Source organism: Balaenoptera musculus, chromosome 9 (assembly GCF_009873245.2).
Source record: "Balaenoptera musculus isolate JJ_BM4_2016_0621 chromosome 9, mBalMus1.pri.v3, whole genome shotgun sequence".
NCBI classification, from domain to species: Eukaryota; Metazoa; Chordata; class Mammalia; order Artiodactyla; family Balaenopteridae; genus Balaenoptera; species Balaenoptera musculus.
Window position 1 is genome coordinate 79,832,805 of NC_045793.1, and position 24,701 is coordinate 79,857,505.

A 24,701-nucleotide genomic window follows, 5' to 3' on the forward strand; every position below is an offset into this window, starting at 1 on the left:
ACTTATTTGTGACCTTGGTCAAACCTTTCTGTGCATTTAAATTCTTTGTCCAGAAACTTGGCGTAATAATAGTATCTGTTCCCAGGGTGTTACAAGAATTAAATTAAATCTTATAGGGAAGTCTGATGGAAGGCAATTGTAAAAGCAATTCAGTGTCAATATTATCATCACCATCATTATCGTTATTCCTGAAGATGAGAGAGGTAGCACGGTGGGACTAAAGCTCCGGATGCTCTGATTCTCTGACATCTACTTAGCATTTTTAAGTATTGACCGCCTTTTCCTTCTCTCTCTCTACATTTCATAATTCTGTGAGCTCATCCATTCTAATAGTTTTCTGTGGTGTTCTGTGTTCTTGTTTCCTAAAACTGTATTTCCAACCTTTTCCTGTAACTAAGTGACCTTAAAAATATTTATTTCTATGTCTTACATTTTCATCTCAGATTAAACAAAAGGAACTAGTTGCTTAATATGGGAGTAAAGATATCTAAGCCTTGGCCTTGATTGTACTACTGCTTTGAGATTTATACAAGTTGTCTAGTGATCTTTTGCTTTAGTTTCTTCAAATAGATATATAAAAGACTAATTGTATCTAAAATCTAAAATCCTGTGAGTGTAACTCAAAATTATCTTGTTTCCCCTTTCTAACCTGCCCTTCAATACCTGTTTCCTGATTTTTATCTATCTTAACTTTCTTAACTTCATCCACTCAGTTACCTTGAAGTTATCTTTAATTTCTTCCTCTCCTTTATCTCCCTTTATCTAATCTATCACAAAGAGCCTTTATTTCCTTCAGAATATATGTTGACCTTGTTCTTTCCATGGCCACCATCTTTCTTTAGGTCTCCATCACCTTGTCTCTGGTTTATTGCTACTATTTTATTGTTTGTTAACTCATTTCCCTATGTCTGGTCTCTTCTGCTTCAAATTTATTTTATATAGCATCCTTCCTAGTCACTGTATTAGGCACTTTTAAAGTATTATCTTATTTAGTGGTATAATTTTGAGAGAATTACTATTTCCATTTAATAGTTGGGGATAGATTAGAAGTCAGATAAATAGTCCGTGGTTAAACAGTTATTGGAAGTGAGATTGAAACTCAGGTATGTCTCTCTAGCTCTACACACTTTATTCTTCTCACTGTATGATACAGTCCATCAGCCTAAATTCTGTTATTGTGATTACCCATCCTCTGCTCTTGCAGCCTCACTACAAATAGGGTCCACATCACGATGCCATTTTGGGCAACAGCAAACTGAGGATGTGGGTCTGGATATGGAGACCGTGGCAGACAGAGAAAGTGTGGTTAGGCAAGCAGTGTGGAAGGCGTAGACAGTCAGCTGTAGTCATTATTGCGAACATTTGCTGAGTGATGGGCTGGCCAGAATCAGAACAGCATGATGCTTCAGGAGACCCAGTCAGTCAGGAGCTTCTTGGTCCATGGAAACTAGGGCAAAGCAAGGGAGAAATAATAGAAACTACATGAGATTGTTATGAGGAAGTACCCAACATGCTAGGGGAAAAGATTGGCTTTTGGGGGGAGCATTTCTGTTCTCCATTCTGAGAAATGGCCATTTTCCAGATATAGTCAGCCTAGGGTCCAAAGACAGAGGTCAAATAGGTCATCTGGCTAGTGTCAGGAATGTGGGGAGACAAAAAGCAGTGATTGCTAAAGGAACTGTGGTGATTTGGGGAATATTAGACATTATCTTATTCGACCTTACATTTCACAAATTGAGACTCAGTATGAAGAAGGGACATGTTCAGGTCTCCTAACTAACTGCCAGACCCATCCTTCCATTACAATACCAAACTTCTGACAAGAGTATCATATCATGTCTCCTGCATCTGGGAGCTTGACTGCCATTTTAGTGGCAATTATGGGGGTAAAGGCTCTGTTTCTTCCTTAAACTGGACCTGACACAGCACAGTAGCTGGTACAGGCTACTTGCTCTAAAGCTGCACTGTCCGATATGGTAGACACTAGCCACATGTGGCTATTTAAATTTAAATTAAGTAAAATTAAATAAACTTAAAATTTGGTTTCTTAGTCACACTAATTATATTTCAAGTGCTCAATAGCCACATGGTCTAGAGGCTACCTTATTGGACAGCACAGATATAAAACATTTCCATCTTCACAGAAATTTCTATTGGACAGCACTGGTCTGAAGTGTACTTTTTATTAATTATGTACAATATCATAATCACACAGTATAATACATACCCCATATCACAGTGCAATCCACAATCACCTAATGCAACAGATGTAAATTTTCTTTACTGTAGCATGTAGATGTGAAGCTCACTCCCGGGTTTTGTACAGTTATTGCCAGGTTGAAACAACTGACAGATACTTGATATTTCAAATAATGGGGTCAATGTCTAGTTAGTTTCTCCTATACATATTATTCCATCATTGTATTATTTATTTCTGGTTAGACAGTTTGAGGATTTTTTTCTGTTAAATTTTGCTTTCTGTACTTTGATTTTTAGTTAAAAACCCTACTTTTACATGTCTGTAATAAACTAAACTCCTGTAAATGTAAACAGATATTATGTTTAGATTAAGTGGAATACAAAAATTAAATTAAATTTGCAATTGAGTATTTAACTCTTAAAATGCAGGTTTTAAATAATTAACCTTTTAAAAAATATGATTCTACATGAATCATTTTTATCACTGAACCGCTTAGGCAGCTTAAAATCTTTGATGCTTGTGTGTATGCCCTATTTTGTTCTTTGCCCTGCCTGGATTTAACCAGTGAGATCAGCTAATCTCTTCAGTTACCAGTCCTAGGATCCTTGTCAGAGTTTCTGTGGGACTTTGTCTAATCCATTGCCAAAAGACATAGAAGTATGAATCTTGATTTCTTCTTTGAGAAATTAACCCACCTATTAAATACCTCACCAGGAGAGACAAAAATTGCAAAGATGAAGTCCGATGGCAGTTTTAGATGAAGACTTAGATAGTTCCACACTTTTCTTTGTCAGCTTAATCGTAGAACATAGCAGGAAATGGAAATACAGATACACGTCAGAGTGGTTACTCAATCACAGTTGAGCTTTTATGAGAATTTGGGGATAAAACTAAGAAGTATGACCATTTGGAAAATGAAAACAAACAATGACGCCTCAGATGCATATGTTTTTGTTTTCTTTCCTGGAGTAGATGAGAACTTTTGTTTCAAATTTTCATTTCTAACATGTGGAGGCAGTTTTCATTTGAAGTTTCTCTTGGAGTACTGTTGTCTATAAATTCTTCTTCCACACAGAAGGATAACATTTTTCAAACGTGGTAGGAAAAACATATTACAAGAAGAAATAAAGGAAAGTAAGGAACTCACTATGTATTAAGTCATGGTGTAGGTGTGCTCATCTGGGTGAAAAGAGGTTCATAAGGAGAAATGAAAGTGATGTGCATTTCAGGCCATGAGGATTTATGCCATTTTCATTTGGCAGCGTCTCCTGGTGTCATGCTAAAAGTTCATTTGTGAAAATGCACTATTTCAAACTCCATCCCTATTAAGGCATGTGTTTCAAATGCCACAGGGGAAAAAATGTGCTATAAATAAAGCCCAGGTGTCCCTTGGTATGATTTTAAATTACTTAATTCAACTATGCATGTCATATACTGATGAAATGATATCTATTTTTACACAAACTTGGCAGCAAGTCAAAAAGGAGTTTCTATCATAAAATACTAACAGCAGTGTTCTAAGACACAGGACCACAGTTGAGTCTGGAAGAAAGAAAACTCTCTATTCTTGAAACAAGTATTTATTTTTAACTCAAAATTACTTATTATTTAAATCACAGAATAGAGTACTATTGGATACTCTTTTTTTCATAATTAGATTTCTTCACATAATAAATATTTGGCTTAAACACTTCTACCATTTAATTTTCTTACAGTACTCCAGAATAATTTCCTTATAGTACTTGAAAAAGAACCAACATTTAAAAAAGAGTCCAGTAAAACCAACAGTCACTGAATAAACACAAGACCATCTATGTTATGTATTAGTTGAAAGTTAAAAGAAATGTAACTTGGAAAAGTATTCTATTTTGCCCCACTGATATTATAATGAAATTCCTGGAATGGGGACTGGTGTCATACTCTAACTTTTGACCATTTCAAATGGCAGTAGCTGGCAACAACACCTGGCTAATGTTTCACGTAGCCAAAGTGGGGCTGTTCTGTGTATTTCTACAACAGACTGTGTATTACCGTAATTATTTGTTTAACTTTTAGGCCAAGTACATTCTGCTGTGTTGTAGAGCTATGTTTCTCTTGTCGAACTCTGCAAAAGAGAGACCACCAATCAGTTCACGTAACTGCTTCTCCTATCTGTGTGTCTGAGAAAAGCTTTACAAGCAACTCTCTCCCTCACACTGGAATCCTTTTTACCTGTAATGATTTTCTGTTTCAAATAACTGAGACCTTATTTTCTCTCTGGGGAGAGAAGACTGCAAATTTTGTACCACTATGTTATTCTTAAAAGTATAAATTCAACTCAATCACGAAGTAGTTCTGATACTACAATTACAAGGGTCATCGTGCTCCGTGGATAACTTCTACTTAAGTTATATTTAAGTGCTGTGATAAATTCTACTTGTGTCATCCCCATTTTAAGCTCATATATTTGTTAAGATAAAACAAGGCAATCATATTCCTGTAATTTCTGTATAGTTTCAGTTTTATCCCTTTTTTGTCCCACCCTAATTATGAAGAATTTGTATTTATCAGTCTTCACTCCTCCTGTCCATCCACACATCTGCATTACTGACCTAGCGTTAATGAGTCTTGTCCTTTTCCCGTATACGAAATGGTAATCTATGGCAGTGACTCTTAAACTCAGCTTCTTGTAAGACTCACCTATAAGGTGTTATTTCTTTATTTTTATTTATATATTTTAAAAATTCACATGCTAGTGCCACTGGAGATTTGCATCCAGGTCAATGGCATTGAATTCAGGCATCTGTAAATTCAAAAAACGTGCTATAGATTATTATTAATGCCTGGTCTGTGTCGGTGGGAACCCACAGTTGTCTTTTTCTCTACTCATTGTTGGCAATCTCCTTTCAAGTCATTGGAAACATCAAGACTGGGCCTTCTTCTTAGCCATATCTTGGCCATATGTTAATATTTTCTTAATGCAGATTGTAACTGGTTTGAAGCGAAGAGGCTGCTCTTATTCACTTTTGTATTCTTTATCCTAGCAGTTTTTCTTGTTCTAAGTGCCTTGAATATAGTAGTAATTAAATATATTCTTTGTTTTCATGAATTTGCTAAAATCCTAATGCTACATTTGTAGGATATTTTATTTCCACAGAGAGTTTTTTTTTTTTTTTTAAGAAAACATCATATATTTAAGTCAAAAATTAGAAGTGTTAATTTGTGACTACAAAAGAATTTTAACCTTGCTCAGGGATTCAAAACTAAGTGTTTGTGATGTATAAACAATTTAAAAGAGGGGCTGGAGGGGAAAACAAAAACAAAAACAAAAAGCCTTGAGTGGAATTGTTAATGGACCTTGCTAATTTAAGATTAATTAGAAAAGAAATTTTTTTAAAATCCTGTATGATTTTCTAAAATTTAATTTTTATGTAATTTAGGACCATATCAAAATGAGATTATTGAGGGCATAAAAATCCACTGGAGTTCTAAGTTCCAGAGAAAGAACAGGGAAATAATAAAGAACAAAAAGGAAAAAGATCATGCACATATTTCCCCCCCTCTCTTTTCCTCTTAAGGTTTCCCATTTAAGCAGAGAATAGACTGGATGAGAGACCTAGGGTTGACCCAGAGAGGCTGGGCTGATAAAGACTGAACTACTCATCACTTGGAATCAAACATTAACTTTTCTCTATTGAAGAGTCTATTGTGAAGTCTTGTTTACTGGGCTACTGACCAACTGTTCTACATTTGCAGGGGAATAGTAGTCAGTACTCCTGGAGTATCCGGCAATTGGGGCCTTGGTCAAAACTCTAGAGAAGGCAATGTTAATTTTTTTTCACCTCCTACTTATTATATTTATTTATTTTGGGGGAAACTTTTTGTCTTCTCTTGTTTCCTGCTTCTGCTTCCTAAAGAGTGCTCTGTGCTTTCTTTCAGGCATCTTGTATTTTCTACTTAATTGAAGTCCTTCATTCCTCGATAACCACTCTTTGTCTTCTTTGCTTTAATCAAAATGATTGTTTCTGAACTAGTATCACCCAATTACAAATCTGTTACCTGATTAACTCCCAGTTATATAAAACCAAGACTTAAAAGTTCCAGTACTTTTTAAACAAGGCATTAGTAACCCAAATTGACTTGTCATTGATGCAATTGATGCAAAAAAGGAGTTAATTGTATTGCCATTATTTTTTCACTTGATTTGTATTGTGGACATCTTCCCATGACAGTACATTTAGAATTACTTCATTTTTAATAACTACATGTTATTGTAACAATTGTATGGATGTGCTCAATTTTCCATCATTCTCTTGTTTGTGGTCCTAATAATAATTATTATCATCCCAGACATCCTTTTAATAATGAATAACATTTATTAAACCCTTATTATGTGTCAGGCACTACCAGATAGTAAGTACATTACATATATCAATTCACTTGATTATCATATCAGTTACCCTACTAGGTAGATGACATTGGTAGCCTCATATTAGGTATGAGAAAATTGAGGCATAGAGAAGATAAACAATTTGCCCAAAGTCACCTTTCCAGTAAGCGGCAGAAACAGGATATCAAGTTGGAAAGAGTGTCTTCAGAGCCAGTGCTGGACTTGACCCAAGCATTACTGGTTGTTTCAATTTTTTTTGGCAGTTACACAAAGTGCAACAAATAACATCATAATATATCTATATTTGGGATATGTTTATAGTTTTTCCTAAGCTCGTCATAATGGACATTTTGGTTTAGAAGCAGTGACTGCAATCATAAAAAAGGAAAATATAAAATCATAGAATCTCCAGGTTTGAAAGAAGGACTTTTCTATGTAATTTAGTTGAATTGAAACAATTGTGAATCTCAGCCAGTCGTGTTCTCACCTGATGTCCAGAGTCCTAAAGAACTTGTTCAGGACCTCTTTGTGCTAATACATGTTCCTGCTTTGTGTCATGTTTACTTGTGTATATGTCTCATTTCCCACATTTCATTCATGTTTTTATTTTTAATTCTGCTGCTAATTGTTTTACATACAAAAGACACCAGTACTATTGTGGCTGAATTATTTCAGTATTTTAATGTATAGCTTCTTTTCTTCCAAACAGGAGCAAAATTTATTGGAACTTTCCCCATCCCAGACACCTATAATCCAGATGATGATAAAATATATTTCTTCTTTCGTGAATCATCTCAAGAAGGGAGTACTTCTGATAAGACCATCCTTTCTCGAGTTGGAAGAGTTTGTAAGGCAAGATATATTTATTCCACTTAAGGCATATGTGTATGTGTATGAATAATTAACCATGTAATGTTGAAGTTAATTCCATTATTCATAAATGGTAGAATAAATTCATATTATCTTACATGTATAATTTTTGAGATCCAAAAGTAAAAAGAAAAAAGAAGGATGCAAAATTTTCCAATATTACAAATTATTTTTTCTAGTCCCTGAGCTATTCCCCAGGTTTGAGTTAGATCTCTTGGGCAGCTTGCTCCCTTTATTGGTGGGCTATCCCTTTGCCAGTTATTACTGTTCCCAGTAAGATCACTGCATTGTCCTGATCCATGGAAGTTAAAATGTTTTGTACATTAAATAATTTTATTTTGAAATTGAAAGTAACTTAGCATACTCACTAGAGTTCCTTAAACACTAACAGAATCATATCCCATATATTTTTTAAATTAATTAATTTATTTATTTATGGCTGTGTTGGGTCTTCGTTTCTGTGCGAGGGCTTTCTCTAGTTGCGGCAAGCGGGGGCCACTCTTGATCGCGGTGCGCGGGCCTCTCACTATCGCGGCCTCTCTTGTTGCGGAGCACAGGCTCCAGATGCGCAGGCTCAGTAGCTGTGGCTCACGGGCCCAGCCGCTCCGCGGCATGTGGGATCTTCCCAGACCAGGACTCGATCCAGTGTCCCCTGCATTGGCAGGCAGACACTCAACCACTGCGCCACCAGGGAAGCCCCATATCCCATATTTTTATCATAACACATTACATGTAAAATTATGTATCTTTACGTGAATCAAATAAGTTGAAAATGCAGTTATATAGTCTTATTATTAAAAATACTTTCTAGAGCATTAACCTAGATTAGGTTCTGAGAGAAGAATGGGATAGGGAGGAAAAAAAACAATCCAAAAGGCAAAACATTTATCTTGAAGAACACTGAAATTTGCTTTTTAATATTGCCATTTTGTGTAAATTACAGGAAAACAGCAACTCTATGAAACACTTCCATTTTGTGCCATCAAAGTTCTCATTTGAGTGAATACAAGCTTTATAGAATAAAAATGCTACTGGAATCATACTTTTCAGTATATTCTTTTGTTAGTTGGACTTATCTTCACTGAAATCACTTTTCTTACATGACCAGACACCTTCAGCATTAACTCAGTTATTAAGAGGAAAAGCTGTTAACTTAATAAATACTCTCAGCGGGAAGCTTTCTTTGGTCTTGTACAAACTTTTCATTTTCTTCCATCGGAGCCTATCACTTTTTTTTCTCAATCTGTGCCCTCAGGCTTTTGAACACTTCCAGGGACAGAAATATAAACCATCATTGCACTTAAGAGTGCTAATGATAACATGGCTTTTGAATGAGACCAAACTTGTGAGCGCAGATCATTCTTTACCTAGTGTCCTAGCCAGTAATGCCATCTCCCACTGATCCCTTCACCCCCAGGGGACAGATTCTCTAAAAAGCATCCTCATTCTTTCAGAGTCTAAGAATTCACAGTCATTTCTCTTGAAGCCTCTCACCGAGAGATGAATGGCCATTGCTTGGAGTAGTCGTAGCGTGTGAGTGTACTGAAGCATGCCTTAGAACAACAGTACCCCAGCCGGAAAGCTGTGCTGTGGATGGACAGCATTTGTATAAATGAGCCACGTTAAGTATGTCATAAGAGATTTACAATCAATTAAATGTATCTTAAGAGTCACTTTGTGATGAGCACATGTATAACAAGTGTGGGTTTTGTGAAGCAGTTGAATACTTATTTCTTGATAGGTCAAATCCATTTGATAGAAATTCATTTATAACAAAGTAATGTTTTTACCCTCATACTAAATATATTGAAAGTTAATTTTAGAGGTGGAGAAACGTATTAAGGAAAAATTTAGCTGCCCCATTTATAAATTTGTATCATAAAAATATAATCTAGACTTTAAGTATCAGCCATGGGATATTTTATTTATGAAAAAACTCCTATAGAACTGCAAAGACAGAGAGAATTGTAGTACATAAGTCTTCCCACCGCAAAAAACTCTGAGGCCACACAGCAAGATTTTGTCATGCTATTCTGTTTGGATAAAAAGCTAACAAATTGTGATATCAAATAAGGACTTGTGATGGATGAATTTCCTTAAAAGAAAAAGAGAGATAATAGAGGTTCTTCTTAAATTGATGTATCTCTTTACTCAATCCCTGTCTTCAGTTAGCACCCTCTTCAGCATTTCCCACTACACATATGATCCACTGGTCAATGTTTACAATATTTGGTTCTAAATGCATCTTTGTAATTTCTTAATTGCATCCCACCCTGCCCAAGTTACTAACTTTATTTATTAATTTAGGATTAAAGTGCGGTAAAAAGTGAGCACTCATAAGTGGAGATTTCACTGTCGAGATTAAAAATGACTTGACGTCTTTAAAAAAAAAATGTCCTGCAAAACAATAACAAGTTTAAATTAAAAAAGAGCTTTTCAGCATCATTGTTGCTGTTACACATTATTTTCACATAAAAAATGTTCTTGTGACATTTTGGGGAACATATTTATTCCTCTCTGTTTCATTTTTTTCATCCCATGAGGCTATTATAATATTGTTTTTCTGTTTTCAACAGGTAGTAATGTAATGTACGTCTATGCTGTGAAACAAAATTAAGTTCAATAGATATAAACAAAGCTAAGAAGGAAGAGAGCATGCTAGAGAGAGTTGAGAGTAACTGTGTACACTGTTCTGAATTTACAGAGCTTTTCAGTAACATGAGTCCTTTATACTATTTGTTCCACCAGGATATTTCCACAGTACCTATTTATTTGGAAATATTAAGGTTTTTTTGTTCTTGTTATTATTGTTTGTTTTCATTTTTACCTGATAACCTTCAGGCCAATGAAAAACTGCTGACAGTTTAAGAGCTCCCTATGTCTTCAGCTACTAAACTAAAGTAAAAGTTGTTTTATTGACCTGTCAAAGACATTACTGTTAGAGTGAGTAGTATATAGTGATTGGTGGGGAGGAGCTTTTGGAAATAAGCAAAAATTCCACAAAATGAACAAAGAATTGTTTACAGGATAAGGGTGAATCTCTTCAATTTTGTAACCCATTCCTTCATTATTTTATCATTTCATTATTTCAACAACAAGAAAATATAAGTTCTGTGCAAAGTGCAGTACACTAGACACTGGGAGGTAAGTAAACCACTGTCCCTTTTCTTTAAAACCTTAGAGTACAGTGAGGGTAATAGAGACATAAACAGATAATCACAATATAATGTGATCGAGGTCAGACTGAGAACTCTGTGCATTCAGTGAAGCTCAAAAAGTGAGTCCTACAGGGGTAGGACATCATACTTGTACTTACTGAGTTTATAACCTAGTGCTTTATATATGCATTAAACAAGAAAGCACACAGATTAACGTATAACTGGAAGGTGTGATAACTGCTATAATGGAAAAATCACAGGGTCAATTAGGAAGAATAGGTGGGCTTTAGATTGTATATGGAAGGTCTCTCTGAGAAAGTGACTTTTGAATCAGATGATAAAAATGATTAGGAAATTGCAGGGCAAAGGTGACAGGGATGGGGAAGAATATTCCAGGCAGAAGGAAAAGCACATGTGAAATCTCAGAGGTGGGAAAAAGCACTCAAGGAATAAAAAGAGGTTTACTGTGACTGGAGCAAAACAAACAACTGGAAAATTAGCAGGATAGTGATTGTTTCCTTTTAAAACATGCACGAAAGTTCAACAGAAGTCTTCAGAAGTCTTATCTCTCCTGTTCATGATTAGGACTGATTGATAACCTCAGGTATTGATTCCACGATGTACATAAAAGGCTGCAACAACTTCATGTCCTATTAGATCCTCCATGCATTTTAATTCTCCCTCACTCCTATTCCAAAGACCTTGATACTATGCCTGTAGACAAAAGACTCCTATACTCTTAGTAACTGTGCTTTCCAGAAGATAAGGCAGAAATAAGGAAAATGCACAAAGAGATACATTCTGATATTTAAGAAACACTAAAAAAAGTTTATGGGCATAGATTTAATATTTGAACATATTGAACTTGATGTAGTTCTGGGTTATGCTGTCGTAATAACCAGTTAAAAATATAAACCTGAGACTCAATAGGGTCTAGACTCATGAATGTAGAAATCACCAGTATTGGTGGATCTTGAAGTCATGGAAATGTCTGAAATTGCCCAGGAAGATTTGTAATACAAGATCAAACAAACAGCAAGGACAGAATCCTGAGGGACAATGACGTTTAAGAAAAAGCAGAGGAAAATGTCCACAAAGGCAATTGAGAAGAAATAGTTTGATAGCAGGTAGAGAACTGGATGAGAGTACTGTCACAAGTCAGGGATAAAAACGGTTTCAAGAAGAAGGCAGTTATTAGTAATGTCACACACCAAAAGGAAGTCAGGTAAGATTATGACTAAAAGTCACATATTAGTTTTGGCAGTAAGGATATAATCAATAACTTTTGCCCAAATGATATGAATGTTAACTTGAAGTCAAATCTAGACTTACATCTCTGCTTTACTTTTTTTTTTTAACATCTTTATTGGAGTATAATTGCTTTACCATGGTGTGTTAGTTTCTGCTTTATAACAAAGTGAATCAGCTATACGTATACATATATCCCCATATCTCTTCCCTCTTGCGTCTCCCTCCCTCCCAGCCTCCCTATCCCACCCCTCTAGGTGGTCACAAAGCACCGAGCTGATCTCCTTGTGCTATGCAGCTGCTTCCCACCAGCTATTTTACATTTGGTAGTATATATGTCCATGCCACTCTCTCACTTTGTCCCAGCTTACCCTTCCCCCTCCCCGTGTCCTCAAGTCCATTCTCTAGTAGGTCTGCGTCTTTATTCCTGTCCTGCCCCTAGGTTCTTCATAACCTTTTTTTTTTTTTTTTAGATTCCATATATATGTGCTAGCATACAGTATTTGTTTTTCTCTTTCTGACTTACTTCATTCTGTATGACAGACTCTAGGTCCATCCACCTCACTACAAATAACTCAATTTTGTTTCTTTTTATGGCTGAGTAATATTCCATTGTATATATGTACCACATCTTCTTTATCCATTCATCTGTTGATGGACACTTAGGTTGCTTCCATGTCCTGGCTACTGTAAATAGAGCTGCAGTGAACATTGTGGTACATGACTAGGATTAATCTCCAAAATCTACAAGCAGCTCATGCAGCTCAATATCAAAAAAACAAACAACCCGATCCAAAAATGGGCAGAAGACCTAAATAGACATTTCTCCAAAGAAGATATACAGATTGCCAACCAACACATGAAAGAATGCTCAACATCACTAATCATTAGAGAAATGCAAATCAAAACTACAATGAGGTATCACCTCACACCGGTCAGAAAGGCCATCATCAAAAAGTCTACAAACAATAAATGCTGGAGAGGGTGTGGACAAAAGGGAACCCTCTTGCACTGTTGGTGGGAATGTAAATTGATACAGCCACTATGGAGAACAGTATGGAGGTTCCTTAAAAAACTAAAAATACAACTACCATACGACCCAGCAATCCCACTACTGGGCATATACCCTGAGAAAACCATAATTCAAAAAGAGACATGTATCTGCTTTACTTTTTTCTAGCTCAGTTTCTTAACCTAGAAAATGAGGACACCCATCTCTTCCATGACTATTTTACCAGGCAAATGAAAGGCTTAAATGAGATCATATGAATTTGGATGTTGACAGATACAGAGGAAAGTACTGGAAAACAAGGGCTACTTAGATAGATTTCTGTTTTCAAGCAGTTAACCATCTAAGAGATCGACATGTGAATAATGTGAGTACATGATCATACCACCCTAAGCTACATGTCAAAAATCATGTACACACATATACACATCATACGTACACACTTTTGGAGTCAGCTCAATTAACTGCTTAGGAGTGAAAGAGTGGTAATATGTGTATATTTTGGGAGCTGGGGGGTGGTGAGAGGCAGGTTAGTTACCAAAGTTTACTGAGAAGAGATGGTATTTCATTAGTTTTAAAGGTTAAAATTATTATTATTACTTTGCCCTCATTTTTAGCAATATTTGTACTTTGAGGATAGAACTTATTTCTGGATAGAGTCAGAAGAATTTGGAGACATCTCTGGTGAAAATTATGTGAACAATTTGAACAATGCAAATGTTGGACAAGAGAGAGGAACAGAGAGATTCACTAAATAGTAAAGAAACTGACCTAGAAGATAATTGACAGCCTCAGGATAATAAGTACCTTCATCCAAAGAATCTCCTTCAAACTCAGTGTGTTTATCATTACAAATGGGAGAACACATTTACTAATGAATTATTTTTCAGTAGTGTCACTACTTTCCTGTCAAACAACTTCTTCAGTTTTCTCATTTTTAAAATAAGGTGCTTAGCCTAGAATGCTTTCTAAAGTCTTTGTCAGGCTCTATAATTCTTTGATTTGAACAGTCAATATTTTCAAGCACTAAATGGTGCACCTTACACCCTGGACTGCTCTCATAGATGGTAAATTACACAGGTCTTCGTAGAGAGGTAATAAATGCTGACTGAAAGGGTAGGTGAAACAGCATGAAATAAACCCTCTGAAAAGATTTGGGTCTATTTACTTTGCAAGTTAGTCCTTTCTGATACTATTATTTATGATTGTGTGATGTTCATTACCGTGTGTGTGTGTGTGTCTGTGTGTATTTCCTTTCAAAACCCACCCTGTAAGTTAGTGTGTATAAATACCAGTCACTTCAGTGGGGCTTGCTTGCAACTTTCTGCCTCAAGTTTGTTTTGCATTATTTTGGGATTCTATTCATTTTTGGAAGCATTGTCCATTCGCTTACTTAGGCTAGTCCGCTCTGGATTACAGCTGCAGGTTATACCAGTTCTCCTTTTGTTCTGCAGTATTTCCTTTTGTCAATGCCAGGAATTCAGTTTGGTTGGACCTTTCACATAACTTGCCTGGGGGTCTAATTAATAGCCCTTTGCTTTGATTCTACTTGCACTGTCTATTTTGATATATGATCCTATTTGGACAATTACTGCCTTTGAAGATTTGTGTTTTTAGGCTGATGACACTTTCCGTATTTATTGATTTCCCCCAAGTTGTGGTTTTTTTGCTTACTTTCAGCTTGTTGCTTACAACCTAAATGAGAGATTTAGAGCCCACGAGTTACAGATGTGCTTTTGCTTCACTTCCATCTGTTTTCCTGTCAGAAATTCCTAGGCAAGGATTAATACTGTTGGCCGTAGCTTTTAAAACTTTTTTTTTAATTTAATGAACTCTGATCCTACCTGAAAAAGACCGCTGAATATGCCTAGATTTGCCTAAATTTAATCTGTTAAATCTTAGACACTGAATTCTTTAGCACAGTGTATTACCCAAGTCCTGCATTTCTAATAATCTTTACAAGTTTTTGAAGTAGTTAGAAAAACATGTTCTCCATTTTGATTCTCCAGTGGCAAATCAAAAACAGTCATGTGTAAACACTAGAGTTCTTTTTAGGAAAAAAAATTTTTTTTGCCTTGAAAGTCTATTCAGAAGTTATCCCTTAAAAACCACTGTGTGCAATACCTGCCATACAAGTTTTTTGTTTGTTTTTTCTTCTCCCCTTTGAGATGTCTGAGTTTGCCTAGTTTTGTTTCTTCTACTGCTAAGGTATTTCCAGATTATTAATAGATAAGTAGAAGACTTGTTATTATTTTCCTTTTATGTTTTTATTTTTAGTGATCATAACTTTTTTTGCATCTCAATGAAAGAATTAAATGAAATATGGTTATGACGTATTGCTGAAGAAGATTCGTAGGCTGAAAAAGAAAGTACAACATAGTTCTCTCATTTGATTCAGTGGGTTTAACTGCACTATCTTTCATGAGTTCATTTAATGTATTAAAATATCCTCACTTAAGCTCTTCCTCTCAGTATAACAGTGTATTTATATATATATATATATATATATATATATATATATATATATATATGACTTTTATTTTAATATGTATACATGTCCTTCTAATGAGCCTCCTGGGAATCTTATTCTGGGTTTGACTTTTTGTTTCTACCACATGATGATAATAGTTTCAAGCTTCTAAATAGGCCATCCTGCATTTGGATTATCCTTATCATTATTATTGACTTATACAGCCCATATAGACCATCTGTATTAAGTTTACAGAGTTTCTAAATTCTGTCCCTAGAAATAACTCAGTGAAAATTGAGGCAGCCCAGAGAGAAGTACATTGAACAATTGCTCTGAAATGTCAGTTGCTGTGGTCTTACTTCAGAACTTCCTGGTGCACATGGGTCTTTAGGTGATTTGAAGATATAGCTCAACACAAGATTGTTTAAAACCTGCAAGGTACAGCAGTTATTCTAAATAACAAATCAGATAAAGAGTACGAATGATGTATTGAAATACAACAGGCATTAAATCAAAGACAGAAAAGTATTTAATTGCCCTAATCTTTTTTTAATTTGTAAAAAAGATCAGTAGAAAGCCTGTGTGTTTGTCTCAATGTGATAGCTTCAGTTATGGAAAAACAAATGTTTTGTATTGTGGTATTTGGATCACACTTCACAAGAAAGTGGGTAGTGTTAGTTCAAGATAAAATCTCTGAGATTAAATGTTATTGATGGGTAGAATGTGGGAGAGGGGTGCACAAACATGCATAGATATGGTTTCTAAAGTGCTTCAGGGAATTCCCTTCTCTTGTCTGCACAAAGATGCAGAAGAGCTCCATTAGGCAAAATAACTAAATTTTAAGCAAAAGAGAATTTGTAACCTCTGACTTCACCATCGAACCTTTTTTCTTTTTTTAAGTGCTTAAGGTGTACTTATTTATTTGAAAAGCCTGGTGTCCTTCAACTTAAACTAATTAATGTGGCTACAAATTTCTGAATGCACATCTCTATTTTAATAGGATATACCGTGTTCACAAATGTCTTAGAGGTTTCATTGATTTATAAAATGTTCATGATTTAAGAGCATAGGAGCTAAATGTCAATTATTACACTTTCCAAGAGCTTCTGTTTCTCAATATAAAGGTGAAAATGACAATATTTATAAAGTGCTGAGAGATCCTTGGAGAGGATGGTATATAGAGATAAAATCACATTTAACAGATGAACCCAGCATAGTGACCCGAAGGTCAAAAGATACACTCAATAAAAGTTCACGTGTGACAGCTTGTAGCTACTCTACATGTCTGTGTAAGATTTATAAGGACTTCAGTTTGCTATGACAGTAGAAGGAAAATGGAATCACCATTAACCTGCCTCCTGACTGATCGTCCCATTAGGAGATACCAGGATTAGAAGATCACAGTATTTCATAATATGCAGCCATCACCCAATCCAATGATTCAGAGTTAACTCTATTTTAAAGCTGCACAAAGATTGTAACTTGTGTTTTGTTTTTCATTTTTAAAATTTTCTGTTTTCATTAATCACTTAAAAATTAAGAAATATTGCAAACATATAAAAAGCTATAAAGAATGGGAAAACAGGCACCCTCTGCACTCACCACCCAGATTGCACACATGTGGTCGGGCTTGTTTACATTTAATTTCTTTGCTACTTTCATCTGCATCTTTGTGTAGAGGATGGAAAGGCTTTTGGCAATCTGACCACAAAGAAGCTGTGATAAATAGAGTGGAGACACACAGAAGTGACCAGTGACTAAAAGCTGCTGATTTTGACATCTCAGTAATAAATCTATAGTGTTAGTGAGACAGCTGTGTTCTTTAGAATTTCACAAAAATAAGCAAGGAGGTGAGAGTTTAGTACAAAAGTGGTTACTTCCCTTTCAGCCCTCTTCTGGGCTTAAAGTTCTCAGCGGGGATTTTGTGGATTTGCAAACAAATCCAGGGACTGAGAGCTGGTCCACAAAGTCAGTCAACTGACACTTCCCTGCAGGAGAACTACAACTCCTTGTGAATTGAACTTTGCCATCCCAGGTCATGCTTCTGGATGTCTGTAAGAGTTACTATCCAGTCATTAAATGCTTATAATCCATTCCTGAGAGCTATTATCCCAGAAACTATACTTGTTTTCCCGTTGACAGCAGGTGGCTTTCATCTTTGACCTGGATTTTTGTGCTTGTTTTTATCTTTTTATTCCTTGAGAGGCCACACACAGCAGCTAGATGGGTAGGTGAGAGCATTTAAAGATTCTTTTGTTCAAAGGATTGCAATTTCCACTTGTCAGGTTGAAAAAAATATGCAGGTACAGTATAAACCTCTTTTCAGCAAATCTGGAGCTAATAGAGTAGAGTTTTTTCATGGTTTGTCTTAAATATGGTGATAATTGCAAATAGAAAGAGGGACGGTGTTTGAAAATGAGCCATTTCTTGTCACTTTTATCTAATAATGTGTTGAAAAGAGAATGTGATTGCTCATTTTTATGATGAAGTAGTAATATGTACAATCGTCAAAGGGATGTTCCGGAGCAAATATTTGATATTATCTGTTTATTCACTTAGCAAAATAATTTGAATAACTGCTCTGTGCTAGGGGTAAAGCAGTAAACCAAACATGGTCCCTGGTATTATATTCATGATAGTTGATATATTTCTTTATGCATATTGAATCAACACTATTTTTTAGTATTTATTACTGACTCAAAATATACAAATATAAGCAATGAAAATTTTATAAATATTATAAATATGTAAGAAGATGCCTTAAAATAGACTTTAGAGTTCTGCTTAGTACAACTAGGGCTCTGCTAAAATAAAAACATATAGAGGCTAGGTATGAGAATTTAAAAAGATATAAATCAAGAGTCAAGGGAAAGATGAGGAGATAACTTATCTTGTATTTTTAAATTTATTTAAAAATCTCTTTCTTTCTGAATAATGCCAGATAACACATTTTGTCACTGGGATCTTACTGTACATTAACATAGAATTCATTATTACATTAGGAGGAAGCATCAGTATTAACATCTGGATTTATATTTATTAACTGATCTGAGGATATTAGCAGTAGAAATAAAAGTCATGTGTAGAAAAGTCTGCCTTTGCATTTGCAGACACAGGAAATCATTTAATAACTAGCTGAAATATTATTTTTATTATTGAGCAATGATAAATAATAGAGGCACCATATACAAAATATAAATTTAAGAGCAGTTACAGACATGTTTGTTTCTAAAGGGTTATTATATAAAATATATTATATATTCATTTTCTTTCACTTCTTTGCTAATTACTAAATCTTTTAATAATTCTTCATTGTGTACTAAATTACATACAGACACTTTGGCCTGGTATCAAACCCTTCCTTGATCTTACCCCAGTTTACTTTTGTAACATTTTCCTCTATTTCAATTTATCCCAGTCTTCGTCTAAACCAAATTTGTCCTGGTTCTCCATACATGTTCTGAATTGTTTCACCAGTTGTTCTTTCCCCCATTTGTCCAGCATCTAGAATATTTCCTGAACCAATTTCTGCATGTGTGAGTCCACCTGTAATTTTAGACAGTATTAAACCTTGTGAGGTCTGTCCTCATTTTCCCAACAAAGAAATTTCAGAGAAGACTCAGTTTACTGGGCATTTATCTATACGTTTATCTATATTTTTCTAAAGACTTTTGTCAATTTTATTTTGCATTTTTAGCTATTCATTAATTATTAAATATGATCTTAATAAATACCTGACAAGCAGGATGTTAGTGGCATATCTGAAGTAGATGCTGGATAAAAGGAATAAGAGAATGCATTTTCTGCTAAGAATTAAAAACTATTAGGAAACCAACTAGATGTTACTTTGCTTTCTATTATCACCAAGTGTTAGCAATTAAACAGTATCAGTGACAGAGTACTACTGCCAGAAAAGTCTTTTTGTTTATCCAAGTTCTAAACAATTGCTGTGGTTACCATTGTGTTTCTATTATGTATATTTATGTGTACATGTATATGTATAGTCAGTCTTCAACACACATGAACTCAGCTACACATGTTTCAAGGGTAAGTTCACATTGAGTTGGAGTTATTTAAAACTTGCAACACTGAGACATAGTGCAAATTATGAGGTGTGATTATTTTGTTCGTTAAGTGCAAATGTGAGTTCGTGCTAATTATTGAATTTGAATGTATTTAAAATTTTAATTATTCTTCTTTTTAAATTGTTTGTTATAAACCTAAAGAACAACTCAAGCAAACAATAATTATTACTCATTTATACAGAGCTATTACTTAAAATACTTCTGTTGTTTAGCAGAGAGGGATGTTAAACACCGTTCACTCTGGGTGTCACCGTACCCCCTTGGTGTGAGGTGTTAAGGCTATGAAGACAGCTATGGTCTCCATTCTCAATGACCTTGCTTGCCCTCCCTTCTCTCTCCTCCTCCCCATTTCTTTCTTCAAGAAGAGCCACTATTTATGACTTTGAATTCTCCTGTCTGGAGTGGTCAGGTAGATGCTTTTCTTTAATTTAATTTTCAGAGATAAAAGAATCACAGGGAAGCTAGTCCCTAGATATTCAGACCTGAAATTTGACAGCGAACTGTTTATTAACTTTATGGAACACAGACTGCATGAAAGACAAAACTTTTTATAGAATTTAGATTTAAATGGAAATATATTAATGGAAATAGTGGCTTCATAAGTAATTTTTGAAAGTCAAAATTAAGTACTTAATGTATTTATACCATGAAACATCCTTATTTATTTATCATAAGCATAGCAGATCTAGTTGAGTCAAACAGAAAATCGTATTAATTTAGTGTTCACAGGGACATATTAAATTAAAAATAAGAAAAATATCTCTTTATGGTGAATTGTTGAACAGCATAACCCTGTTTATTCTACCTAATTGGTATAAATGCTTATGTTTTGCTAAATGTCTAAAGAATATCTTTTTTTCATTTTTTTATTGAGGTATAATGGGCATACAACATTAGTTACAGGTGTAGACCATAATGATTTTATATTTGTATATATTGCAAAAGGGTCACCACAATAAGTCTAGTTAATGTCCATTACCATACATAGCTGCAAATTTATTTTTTTACTCTCTTAGCAACTTTCAAATATGCAATACAATATTATTTACTATAGTCACCATGCTGTATGTTACATCTCCATGACTTATTTATTTTATGTATTTTTTTTTAATTTAATTTTATTTATTTTTTATACAGCAGGTTCTTATTAGTCATCCATTTTATACACATCAGTGTATACATGTCAATCCCAACCTCCCAATTCATCCCACCACCACGCCCTGCCGCTTCCCCCCCTTGGTGTCCATACGTTTGTTTCTCTACATCTGTGTCTCTATTTCTGCCCTGCAAACTGGTTCCTCTGTACCATATTTCTAGGTTCCACATATATGCGTTAATATACGATATTTGTTTTTCTCTTTCTGACTTACTTCACTCTGTATGACAGTCTCTAGATCCATCCACGTCCCTAAAAATGACCCAATTTCGTTCCTTTTTATGGCTGAGTAATATTCCATTGTATATATGTACCACACCTTCTTTATCCATTCGTCTGTCGATGGGCATTTAGGTTGCTTCCATGACCTGGCTATTGTAAATAGTGCTGCAATGAACACTGGCGTGCATGTGCATGACTTATTTATTTTATAACTGGAAGTTTGTACCTTTTGACCCCCTTCCCCCATTTCACTAACCTCCCACTGAAGAACATGTTTAAGGAAATATTTCAGAATAAAATAGTGTGGAAAAACATCAATTAGTATTTAAAACAAGATTATTTTTATATGTATGCTATTATGTGTATGTTTATGTTGCCTTGTGTTTAATTAGTAGGGTACTAAATTTGGAAAAGACTGTTTTTAGGTCTATACCAAGGCATATTTCTAAAGTATGCAAATAATTCATCTAAATCATATGCATAATGTACAAATCAGTGGTAACACTTTTTTAACACAAGTTGCCTGGCCTTTGCTAAGCACTTGACAAAAATTTTCCATTTAATAATCAAAATAGCCATATTTCAAGGCATTAATCATATTTTGTCAATGAGAAAACAGAGACTTGAAGAATTAAATAATCTTTTGTAAATCATAGAGCAAAACTTGACAGAAACGGGAGTCGATTCCAAGCCTGCCTTATTTACTGTTGGCTTGCACGCATCTGCTCATTCAGCAGAGCTATGGTGTTTACATTGCACATTTAACTGTGAGAAAAGCATTTAATTTTGAAGGACAAAACTGCCTTTTCCCTCCTTCGAAAATTCAAGGACTTAAATATGCAAGCTCTCTGTCTTTGTAAAAGCAATGACATTAATAAGACACTGCCTATGCTAACCAACAGTTTTAGTTGGTGATAGAATCATGTTGGTAAATCTGTATCTTTATTTTGTTTTCTTTTTTTTTTTCCCAGAATGATGTAGGAGGACAACGCAGCCTGATAAACAAATGGACCACTTTTCTCAAGGCCAGACTGATTTGCTCAATTCCTGGAAGTGATGGGGCAGATACTCATTTTGATGAGCTTCGTAAGTCACGTTTCTTTTTTCTTAAAAAAGTCTTACTAATTAAGTAATTCAGCATTTAATTTATTTTAGCCCCAAATGCCTGATTATAAAGCCCAGGACAGCTTGCAGGAGTGGTGCTTACTAAGTTCTCACACGCAAAGAACTTGGAGGTGCTCTAGGTCTGGGTGTTCATCGTAACGAAGAAGTTCCCCTTTTGTGAGTGTCCTCAAAGTTATGAGGGGAACAAAACTGCAGCAAGAGACAGAAAGATACTAGCTCTGGGACTACAAAGCCCATCCATTCTTCATGTGGTCTTTTATTTGGAAGGAGCCACTGGCTATAGGTAGCAAGAACTTGGGTTCCTTATTCTGTAGATGCCCTCTGCTGGAGAGCCCTGGAGATCTGGTGAACTCTGTCGCTCTGACTTGTTAATAAAAAGGATACTCTGAGAAGCGTTAGATTCTTCTCTTTTGTTTCTCCTTTTTACTCCTTTCAAAAATTCTAGAAGGAATTTTTCAGCTGTAAATAAAGTTAGTATCATTAGCTTTTACTTTTTGAACTTTTTTTTGGTTTTGCCATGCAGTGTAAAAATGATGATATCATTGAATGATTTGTGTCAGTATTGTATTTACAGTATTAAATTATATATTCAGTATTCATGGATGATTTCTTATGCTGTATATAAGCATGCTCACCTGTTAAATGATATTTTAAAGAATATTATTTACATATACTTTAGTATCAGTGTTGCACAAGTAATTACACAATACCACACAAGGAATGAACTAGTCTAGCTATATTCATATTATTACCAAATAGGTAATTGAATTACTAACAAGTTGGCACAATTACAGGACAACACTTTTTTAACACTGGAGGGTAAAAATAACCTGTTTTTAGTTTCTGTTCTATATGAAATCACATACTCCTAATTGCAAACAGTCATGGAGATTATCAAGTGAACCATCCCATTTATAGGTGATTGAAGTAAACACCTTTGAGGGTGAATGTTCAATTCAGTGTCACACAGCTAGTGAGAACTTGTCTTTTCCCCTTAATTTCTTATGTCATAGTGTAATGACTTTCACTGTTATCTTAATTTTGTATACTGTTTAGAGTCTCAGGAATATTTCATTATTAAAGAAAAAGCAAACGTGATACTGAAAAATACAAATGTAGATTCATTATTTTTTTCCCATTAATAGAAGACATTTACTTACTCCCCACAAGAGATGAAAGAAATCCTGTAGTATATGGAGTCTTTACCACAACCAGGTAAGTTAAAAAAAAAATGCCTGTAATCCTTCTAGAGAATTGTTGTATCTATGTAAGAAAATACTTATATGTTCTTTTTGTCCCTTCCTTTTGTGTGAAGAAACACACATTTAAAACATTTTACTTTTTAATTTATTGTTTCCTAGAAATCTTTTAATATCAGTACATAAAAATGTCTCTGTTCTCTTTACACCAGCAAAGTATCCCCTATATGGATTAACACAATTTATTTAACTAGTCCTCTCTACCTAGGCATTTGCGTCGTTTCCAGTCCTTTGCTAGTACACATAATGCTTCAGTGACTAACCTTGTACATACGCTATTCCCTGTAGGAGCAAGTATATCTGTGAGCTAAATTCCTAGACTACAATTACTGGATACAAGGGCACATACATATGTTAATCATAATAAATAGGTTGAGCTGCATGACAGAGAAGTAATACCAACAAAATACATGTCTTAGTCTTTGTCTAGGCTGTAATCATGAGATGACACTCTTGACTTTTAAAATGTCTTCACATGCTCTTATTTGCACTTCCCCATTACTCTGCAAAGATGGTAGTGTGACTGTTATTATCACCATATCATCACTGCTCTACTGACTTAGGCCTTAAAAGTTGTCCCAGCAGCCATGAAGCTTTCTCAAAGAATATTTGGACCCCCACTTAATCTTATTTAATATTAATTTTATTGAATTCATTAACTTACATTTGACTCTGTTCCAAGTGCACTTTTATTCTTGTTACCTACGACTGCCTGTGTTACGTTCTTTGAAATACTTTTCACTTTTTCCATAGCACTGCTGTCAGTCGTTATCATTGTATACTGCTATCAGTATTGGAGGAATTGGCAGTATTGGCATTAGTATTAGACAAATGGTCTTACTGCCTCCTTTTGAATAAATTATTAAAATATTTTGTGGGAAAATTATAATTTATTTTCTGAGATATTACTGTCATTTAGTTCACAGTACCTTATGGATAAAGTCAAATGTACTATTGGTTCAGAATATATGAAAAACAAAATACTATTTGGTTAATTATAAAATTAGAGTGGAAATATTTAAATATGAGACTAGAGAAGATATCCTAAGAAGCTGCTATTTTGAACTCCATGTTTCTGCTAATTTATATCTGAACTAAAAAGGTGCAGGAAGAGCACGTGCCTGTAGTTACTCAAGTCAAGTATCTCAGCCCTGGTTCTCTTGGCATCTTTCCATTCACAGAATTTTCTTTAAAGTCACTGTGTGTTTCACACACAAGACATAGATGTGTGCCAGAGAAATGTAGCCCCAAGATAGTTCTCTTTTTCTCTTATTGAGTTTTTGCCCACCCAGAGTGTGAAATTACAAGTCAGCTCTTTGTTCTTGGTGCACTTTGTTATTTTATTTTTCATGCTGCCCTGAAGACTGTGGTAATGTCAGGATGCAAGTCACATCCTTGGTCCAATGAGAAGATGTAATTAATCTGCAATAACACCATGATGCATCGTTCCTTTAAAGTATCATAGGCAGGTCATATGATTTTTATGGGGCCATCATTTCCCTTCCTAGCAGCCAGTTTTCTCCCGGCTGC

At 34.9% G+C, this 24,701-nt stretch overlaps 1 protein-coding gene across 2 annotated transcripts in view; it reads left to right on the plus strand.

Moving 5' to 3' along the window:
• SEMA3D (semaphorin 3D) overlaps positions 1 to 24,701 on the plus strand; it is a 209,139-nt gene that overhangs the window by 140,745 nt on the left and 43,693 nt on the right. For both annotated transcript variants that reach the window (XM_036864311.1, XM_036864310.1), the window contains 3 exons: positions 7,279 to 7,421; positions 21,759 to 21,873; positions 23,058 to 23,127. In XM_036864311.1, coding sequence (XP_036720206.1) covers positions 7,279 to 7,421; positions 21,759 to 21,873; positions 23,058 to 23,127 — 328 coding nt within the window. The remainder of the gene's footprint in view (positions 1 to 7,278; positions 7,422 to 21,758; positions 21,874 to 23,057; positions 23,128 to 24,701) is intronic.